Source organism: Lampris incognitus, chromosome 6 (assembly GCF_029633865.1).
Source record: "Lampris incognitus isolate fLamInc1 chromosome 6, fLamInc1.hap2, whole genome shotgun sequence".
Lineage (NCBI taxonomy): Eukaryota > Metazoa > Chordata > Actinopteri > Lampriformes > Lampridae > Lampris > Lampris incognitus.
The window spans coordinates 22,038,891-22,048,319 of record NC_079216.1 but is presented as its reverse complement, the minus strand read 5'-3'; the positions used below and the strand labels follow the sequence as shown (position 1 = coordinate 22,048,319).

General features: G+C 44.6%; 1 protein-coding gene across 1 annotated transcript in view; it reads right to left on the bottom strand.

Annotated features, from left to right (window-relative positions):
- Positions 1-431: 431 nt before the first annotated feature.
- parvaa (parvin, alpha a) overlaps positions 432-9,429 on the bottom strand; it is a 90,802-nt gene continuing 81,804 nt past the window's right edge. Inside the window, exons 12-13 of the mRNA XM_056281402.1 lie at positions 4,993-5,065; positions 432-1,989 (exon numbers count right to left, since the gene is read on the bottom strand). Coding sequence (XP_056137377.1) covers positions 1,913-1,989; positions 4,993-5,065 — 150 coding nt within the window. The 3' untranslated portion in view covers positions 432-1,912. The remainder of the gene's footprint in view (positions 1,990-4,992; positions 5,066-9,429) is intronic.

Genomic DNA, 9,429 nt, shown 5'->3' with positions numbered 1-9,429 from the left:
GGGTCATCTGTTCAGTGGCATGGTGGCGCAGTGGTTAGTGCGGTTGCCTCTCAGCAAGAAGGTCCTGGGTTCGAGCCTCGGGTTAGTCCAACCTTGGTGCATCATCCCGGGTCATCCTGTGTGGAGTTTGCATGTTCTCCCTGTGTCGGCGTGGGTTTCCTCCGGGGGCCCCGGTTTCCTCCCACAGTCCAAAGACATGTAAGTCAGGTGAATCATCCGTACTAAATTGCCCTCGGTATGAATGTCCTGCTGCCCAATGACTGCTGGGATAGGCTCCAGCATCCCCCGTTACCCTGAGAGCAGGATAAGCAGTTGGGATGATGGATGGATGACTTCATCTGTCACTATGAGAGCAGCGAATGTGGACCAAATGTGACCCCAGTTTCCAACACAAAACAGTCCTTACTTTGGAGAAAAAAAAATACAATCAGTCGCGTTCAGAGACCGAAAGCTTTATTGAAGAATGCACCTACTGGTAGTACGACTTTAACATACAGGATAACAACAGGGTGTGCAGCTCTTTCCAAAGCCAACTGTGATGTTCATTACTTGAGGAATTTATACACAATACGAGACTTTGTAAGTAAAACCAATCCATAATATCATTAGTCATATATTTCATGTGTTACAGACCGCAGTGAAAACTATAATAGCGGGCGTATAAAACTGCTTCTTGACAGGAAGTTGTCCTTCACCGTGACAGCAGCCATGACACTGATGCATCCATCATTACAGGAATAACGACACATAAAAGAATTAAGTATGAGGCCTCCAAAGTTTTTTTTTTTTTAACGGAAAAGATAAAGAAAAGATTACAAAAAAAAAAAGCTAAAAATGTGAATAACCAGCTCCTTTATCAGCACCAGGTAGGTTTGTAACCAGACCACAATGCACGCTGGTGTGCTACGGACCTGCACAGCTTCCTTTGTCAATCCGACCAATCAGGTTGAGCAGCTGGACTCTGCATAAATTTAACTGCTGTTGTGTGAAATCTTCAGTTGTAGTGTGACTTGCTCAGATGTTACATCGCCAGGCTCAGCATTTTCGATTTTTATTTTTCAAAGCCATCCAGCATGCTAAATTTCACCACAAGAGGACACTGTCACATAACCTCACACGAACAGGAACAACTTTTGGATCTGCGGAAACATAAAATCCGGGTGAAAATCCGTTTAAACCGATCTGCTCCTTTTAAAAAATCTGGGTATTTTTTGGTGAAAATTGGTAAAAACTGAAAACGCTGAGCCTTATACATCTCTAACGGAAGTTTGATCGAGACAGAAGACGTGGAGACACCAGAAGCAACATGGAGCCTCGCACATCGTCACTTACCTTAAGTGTCAGTACGCACAACTTTAAAAACATGCACGCATGAATGACACAGTAAAGAAAATAGTAAAAAAAAGTGAGTTGGTCATTAAGTGTACATAGGAATCAATGACAGAGCAAATATATCAAAATGTGCAATAAATACAATTTCTACTTGGATAAAGTTGCGTGTTTGGCTAATCTACCCCCACCTTCACAACGTTACCATGGGGTCATACAAAAAAAAAATAGAAAAAATATCACAGAATAACTTTTGTAAGTTGACTCAACATAGTTCATTATGCATTTATCTCAAAGATAATGTCCAATATCAGCTATACAATAAGAGCACAACCCCCCACCCCCAAAAAACCCCACAAAAATCAGAAAAATTCAGTAAAATGCATTTATAGCACATCAATCTTTGCCTTTACTGAAAATGCAGAAAAATTAAAATATGTAGTGTTTGTAAAACCAGGGGTATGTATTAGTGTTGCATGCAGTTAGGTAAATAAACATTGTCCATAAAGATTAAGAGAAGATGTGGTTTGATAAGAGACTTTTTTCACTAGCTGCGTCACGGAAGCTGCACAACTCGCTGTGGTCACTCCACATTCCTGTATCTGGTGAAGAGGTTGTAGAGAACACGCAGGGTCGATTTGAGATCACAGTTCACGATATCTAGAAAGGAAGAGTAATGGTGTTACAGTCAAGTCCCCTGTACGTGCTGAGATGAACTGCCCCCGGTAAGCCGGGGTCTCTGAGTCTGACAGAATTTGCCCAGGCCTCGTGTCCCGTCGAGCTGAGGTGCCACATGCCCGCCACACCACTCGCTGAGCAAACACGGGTTTGGCAGAGACACTGCTGCTGTTGCTATGAAACTACTGGGACAAAAAGCTCGTCCGATACAGAGCGCACCTTTTCCAGGAGCAAGAAGAAGACATCTGCAACCTTCTTGTGTGTGCAGGCTTGCAGGAGCAGGAACGTGGCCTCAGTACAGATCGGACTTGTGTCAGGATGTGGAGAACTGATTTACTGGTACAGACCAGCAAGTCCTGTCTGAATAAAACCTATGTGCGCAAACCCATACATGAGGTCACTGATCCTGCTCTTATTTTGGTTTATTCATTGATTTTTGGAGCCAACTTGTCCTGGTCTCATGACAAGACAATCACATTTATATTTTGTGTAATTAAGCTGATGACAAATAAAACACAAACACAACTCACTATTATTCTTGGTATCAAACCATTACATTTTGGGATTTCGGTAACTAATTCACGTGAGTTTACTCAAAAGCGAATCTGAGCTTGAATGTCTCCCCCGCTCCCACGGCTCAGCTCAGCTCGCTGCACATGTGAGGTAAAACTCAGTTCTGCACCTTGTTGTCCAAGTCTTGGGGTGAGGAAGGGGGAGGGGAGGGAAATAATGATAAAATAGTTTGTACAGCAGATATTGACAAAACGATTAAAAAAATGAATTTGGCTCGGGGTGTCCGGGTAGCGTAGCGGTCTATTCCGTTGCCTACCAACATGGGGATCGCCGGTTCGAATCCCCGCATTACCTCCAGCTTGGTTGGGCGTCCCTACAGATGCAATTGGCTGTGTCTGTGGGTATGTTTCCTGGTCGCTGCACTAGTGCCTCCTCTGGTCGTTCAGGACACCTGTTCGAGGGGGAGGGGGAACTGGGGGGGAACAGTGTGATCCTCCCACGTGCTACGTCCCCCCTGGTGAAACTCCTCACTGTCAGATGAAAAGAAGCGGCTGGCGACCCCACATGTATCGGAGGAGGCATGTGGTAGTCTGCAGCCCTCCCCAGATCAGCAAAGGGGGTGGAGCAGTGACCGGGATGGCTTGGAAGAGTGGGGTAATTGGCTGGATACAATTGGGGAGAAAACGTTTTGGCACAGATGTGTCATGCGTTACTGTTACAACATGCAGACATGCAGTGGTTAAATTGGGATTTCTGAGGTGGGGGATCCCTGGTTGGTGGAGGTTGGGACTAAGATGCGGCGGACACAGCACCAATTTATATAATCAAAACAAATATCACACAGATAGTTAAAAAAAACAATTATGTGCTATTTCACTGCTGTAACTGGATGCTATTAAACTTCACAAAATAGCAGTCAAACAAATAATAAGCATAAATTATATTCATTAATTTATTGTATGTCACTGTCATTACCATTACAATACAAAAAAAATCTAATTTTTTTCCCCTGACATAGGTGGAGACACAAATTTTAGCACATACAGAGCTGAGGTGTTTTGCGCGGGTAAATTAGAGTGGTAACAAAGGAACATGATTTCAAATGAAAGCTAACTTAGTTTTCTGTGTAGCTAACTAGCTAGCTAGCTGTTTTCCTCTCCACACAAGTCGATTTTGCTCCCAATAAACATGTTGAACCAACTAGACAGCTGGCTAGTTAGCTGCACCTAACTACCATACATTTATTTTTGCTAAGTTACCCCACTCAGTCGAGTGCCCGCTAGCAACAATAGCTAACGTTAGCTGCCCGGCTAAGGTTATATTTTTCTCTCCACACCGTCACACAACACTGCCCACAAATCCCTTTATGTATTGCTCCCCTGCAGACAGCTATTTTTGTTTGCTATTTGTCTACAGTCACATTTTTTGCTATAGTATTGAACTGTCTGGATGCTAGATCTAGCTAGCAAGTTAAATAACCTATCATTTACCTTAGTCAGTGCATGGTCACCTGCTCTACTCTGCTGCTCGCTTCTGGATTCTGAGCACACTGTGGCGCGCTTGTTGCTTGAGGTCTCCAGATCGCGCGCTGACATGGACACAACAAACCAATGATGATGCAGCTTGAGTTTACACTGCAGATGTCAGTGTGGCTCATTCATCAACACCAGAGCACTCTCTTTACGGCACTGGGTATAGCTGAATCAACGACATTACCTTAGACTTATTATGAGGCGATCAATATTCATTTTAATTTAACAATTACAGTACATTTCTATGACGATCTAAGGTGCCAGAGCTGAGATCCGCTTGGTTCCAATTTTGATCCTAGGTGCCGGATATCAGATCTGGAAAGATCCGGCCCAATTTAACCCCTGAAGACATGTAAACACATCCTAGTCTAGACTTACTGTCTGTCTTGTTTGACAGACATGTAACTGAGCAAATAGGGAATCGGTCAATTTTGTTGGCAACAAGAACCCACATGTAAAGATATTCACAGGACCCACTCCTCTCATGTGGGTGGAGATATTCTGACACAGTCAGGCCTCAGCTGAGCAGAAGTGAGATTAGTGTTAGTGTATTTCACTCCAATAGAACTTAAGTATAAAGATCCACAAATTATCACTGGTCTCGAGCCTGGTCTCGACCGATGTTAGCCTCTGTCTCATCTCAGCCTTAACTGCCTGAAGTCTTGGTCTCGGCTAGGATGGGGGTCTAGCTGTGGACTGAGACTATTCTGATTGCTATCCAAAATGATAAACGACACACTATGAGACCCATACCCGGTCTCCAAGAGATCTCTTATTCTAAACAGGATCATCTCCTCAGCCAACCATGTGCTCACGACTGACACGCAGCTCAGAAATTCTGAAGCACCTCATCAGCACCTCCTTCCTTCATCTGTTATCACTCGCCACTGCATTACCAACAAAGGCACAGATTCTGCATGACTGATAACAAAAGACCTACCCTCTGGTCTGGGCTTGGGTTTCTCCAGCCCTCCATCCTGCATCAGCTCGAAAGAGAACGACACATTGTGGACCTGCAGAGAGGAAGACAAGGCTGTCAGGCATGATGGGAGTACACAGGAAGATCTACCTGTAGTAGGAATCATTGCACCAATGTACACACACACACACACACACACACACACACACACACACACACACACACACACACACACACACACACATACACATACAAACGCGCATGTGTGCACAGACTTAAAATGTTTGCACATGGGAGAACATGGTTTTACACATGCAAATATCACAGCCACAGGCTCAGGTGGACAGGCACAATAATACGGGTACACTCACACCTCCACAGCGATAAGAGAATGTGGAACCAGGTCGATAAAACCCACAATACACTGAGGGTCAATTCAACCCTCCAACCGCAGCATCCCGTGTAGGTAAACAGCGCAGCGCCACGCCATAAGCCTTCAGCAGCTGCACAAACATTCTGCAACCTCATTTAAAAATAATTTTATATCAGCCGTGTCCCACTAACGTCTCACATTTCCAGTGAGGTGTTACCGCAGCTGACAGCTGATATTGTCCACTTGTGTGAAAAATGCGCTACAGTAGAATATAATAACGACACTGGCCACACGTGGAGACTGGCAGAAGTATCCCCAGTAAGCACGATAAGTAAATGGTTAACGGGAACACCAATTCTTCACTTTAGATCGCCAAACCGCACAACTGAACATGTGCAGTGGAGGGAGCGACAGTTTCTGCAGGTCACTGACACCTGATGGCCCGAAGAATGCCTGATGTAAAATACACGGCAGACGCCTGAACAAAGCATGCGTGCAAAATGTTCTGCGGGCGGTGTAAAATATCTGGTAAGCAGGTGACAACGTTGTGATTGCCTGTGTTTGCCAACATGTTGGAAGAGTTGCAGAGATCGTGTTGCTCCGCATGTGGTGCAGTGGGGCAAATGAGCTTTTAAAGAACAAATGCAAGGATTTATCATTTGCGAGCTAGATCGACGGGTCAAGTTTCTGTGCACTCTCACATGGTAATGATGTACAGACCTAATCAATTAGCATCAGTTAGCAGGGTTTTTTAAGATTTGTGAACATTTTCAAGGTCATATCTGAAGTAAAAAAAATTCAGAGTTAAAGACTAATTTCATAATAGAAGACGGGTTACTTCCTATTACTGGGTACTTACAGCTGAAATATGAAAATACTACAATGCTTTACTGAGAAGAGTTTTCTGAAGCCCTGAAGAGCTGTTCACCCCAGCAGGTTGTGATAATGCAACAAGTTCAGAGGAGTTAATAAGCTCGTTCTGACCAACTCTCCACAACCTCAGCACAAGAGTCTGCAAATGGTGGGTACATTGTAATTTCTGCACATTATGTCTACGCATGTTTGCTAGGCATGCTGGAAAGTACTCCCAGTGCAGAGTACCACAAGGGCTGATATCATGAAATGACTGACAATGGCTACCTAACACCGAGGGAATGAGTCTTAGGTACACATCTACTGAACAAAGGCATAGAACCAATGGTGGACTGTTGCAAGTGACATGAAAAAGAGGACACCCACTTAACCGTCATCTAACCCTCCCTGACCTACCAATAGATAAATCTAATCCCGCCCCCCTTTTTTATTTCCCAATTGCACTTGGCCAATTACCCCACTCTTCCGAGCCATCTCCGTCTCTGCTCCACCCCCTCTGCCTATCAGGGGAGGGCTGCAGACTACCACGTGCCTCCTCCGATACATGTGGAGTCACCAACCGCTTCTTTTCACCTGACAGTGAGGAGTTTCGCCAGGGGGACGTAGCGCATGGGAGGGTAATGCTATTCCCCCCCGCCCCCGCCCCCCCGAACAGGCACCCCGACTGACCAGAGGATGCACTAGTGCAGCGACCAGGACAAATACCCACATCTGGCTTCCCACCCGCAGACACGGGCAATTGCGTCTGTAGGGATGCCCGACCGAGCCGCAGGTAACACGGGGATTCAATCTGGCGATCCCCATGTTGGTAGGCAACAGAATAGACTGCCACGCTACCCGGATGCCGGATAAATCTAACTTTATATGACCTAAGAAGAAGAGAAGCAGTTGTTGCCGATTATTAGTTTGAGGAAGGGTTATGAGACCATTTCCAAGCAGTATGTAGTCCATGATCCCACAATGAGAAAGCTCATTTACATCAAGATCATTTACATGGAGGGTATCAAAGTTAGCAATCTATCCAGAAGCGGGCGTCTTGGCATTTCATGCCAAAATGAGACCACATGATGCTTGGAATAATGGCAAAGAATGCTAAAACTACACCCAGAAATCTATAAGCTCCTGTTAACTTGGCAAAGATCAAAGTTCATGAATCCACCATTAGCAAAAGACAGTATGGACAGAATGCTTTGAATGACTGATGGCTTGACATACTGGACCACATGACTTGTGGTCCACCGTCTTCTGAGGAGTGGACTTGTTTGTTCATAATCCACACACCATGTTATATATAAACCAAACACAACATATCAACACAAGAACAAGTTGATTTGCAATGGTTTTCAGCCTCAGGACCCGCATACCTCGCAAACTTTGAGTGTACCATGAAATCACCTCTGCACCACCATATTCTAGGTTAAAGGTCTTGACGCATTCTCAATAATCCAGGTAGGAAAATCCCAGAAAGTTGACTCATTTCATCTGGAAACAAACTTTATTGAGAGAAACGTTTCATCACTCATCTAAGTGACCTCTTCAATCTCAACTGACTGCAGGTATCCCCACCCTTATAAACAATACAGTGGCATAACGACCGAAAACAATGATCGGTTTCATATGCAAATTGCCATAACCATTAAATAGAGTTACAATGGCCATGTGTACTATTCACAGAGGGTTGGGGAATGGTTGCAATCAGAGCATTGTAAGGGCTGAGACACACCAAACCGACTAGCGGCAACGAAGGCCGACTGCTGCGTTGACTCATGTCGCCTGCCGTCTGGGCCAAAAAGTAGCACTTGAACACAATGCCAAGACTACAGCCGACAACTAGCATGTATGTTCTGCACTGATTTGCTAAGCTGAACAGCCAATCAGAGTGATCTCTCTAACCGACGAGCTCCACCGATTTAACATGCTGAATCAGCCGAATAGTTGTCGACAGGGGTCCAACTAGTGCCGACAGTGAGGGACACGCCGCAAAAACTAGGGTCACAGATGCTCACCGACGGCCTGATGTTGGCCGACAGCCTGGTGTGTCATTTAGGCTACATCTTAGGATTCATGATTAAATTGAAATTATCATGACATGCTAACCAGTTACTGTGATGCATGACATGTGAGTGCAACCCTTCCAGCTTTCCTGAGTGATTCTTGGAGTTGGACCTTTATCTGCCTACCATAGTGGATAGATAAAGGGTGGGTAATACTGTGATTGCAGCCATTCACAAATCCTCTGTGAATAGTACACACTGCCATTGAAACTCTAGTTAATGGTCATGGCAATTTGCATATGAAACCGATCGTTGGTTTTGCCGCTGTATTTTGTGTAAGGGTGGGGACACTTGCAGTCAGTTGAGACTGAAGAGGTCACTTAGATGAGTGATGAAACGTTTCTCTCTTAATAAACGTTGTGTCCAGATGAACTGATTCAACTTTCTGTGTTTCTAGGCTAAAGCTTGGCCAAAAGTAGATAATGCAACAAGGCAAGTCAAACCTTGACCTTGTAGAGATCGGGGTGATCTCCGCAGAGTGGAATGGAAGAACATCAGACAAAAATCTTCATACCTCAGCCGTAGTTTTATTGAGGACAGACATTGTGATACAGGTCATGGTTCCAGCACCGAAAGGCGGATTATCACAAAAATTGGTGACGACAGTTCACACGAGTGACCACCCAAAAACCAGAACTTGGCCTTGAATGATTGATTCTCAATAACTTACAATCAATCTCCTTGTTGTGTTTTCTATCAAAAATTCCTGAAAAAAATGTAAACTTTCTCTGGAACACAGACTGGAAAACAAACTGGGCGTCATCAGAACTTTGCAACACAGAGCTGACAATGTGCTCAACAGCACTCAGGCCCAATGGGAAGAACACAAACACATGAAGGGAGCTTTAAAAACCTGCGGCTACCCCAGTTGGACCTTTGTGAAAACTGCAACACGTTCCAAAAAGACCAACCATGTGAGCGATGAGGAGAAAAGGAACAGAAGGAATAACATAGTCATCCCATATGTTTCTGGGGTCTCCAAGAAACTCAGGAGAATTTTTAACAAACACCGCATCCCGGTATACTTCAAACCCAGCAATACACTCCAACAAAGACTGGTTCATCCCAAAGACCATGTACCACACACCCGGAAAAGCAATCTGGTGTATGCTGTACAATGCAATGAGGATTGCACTGACCTATACATAGGAGAAACCA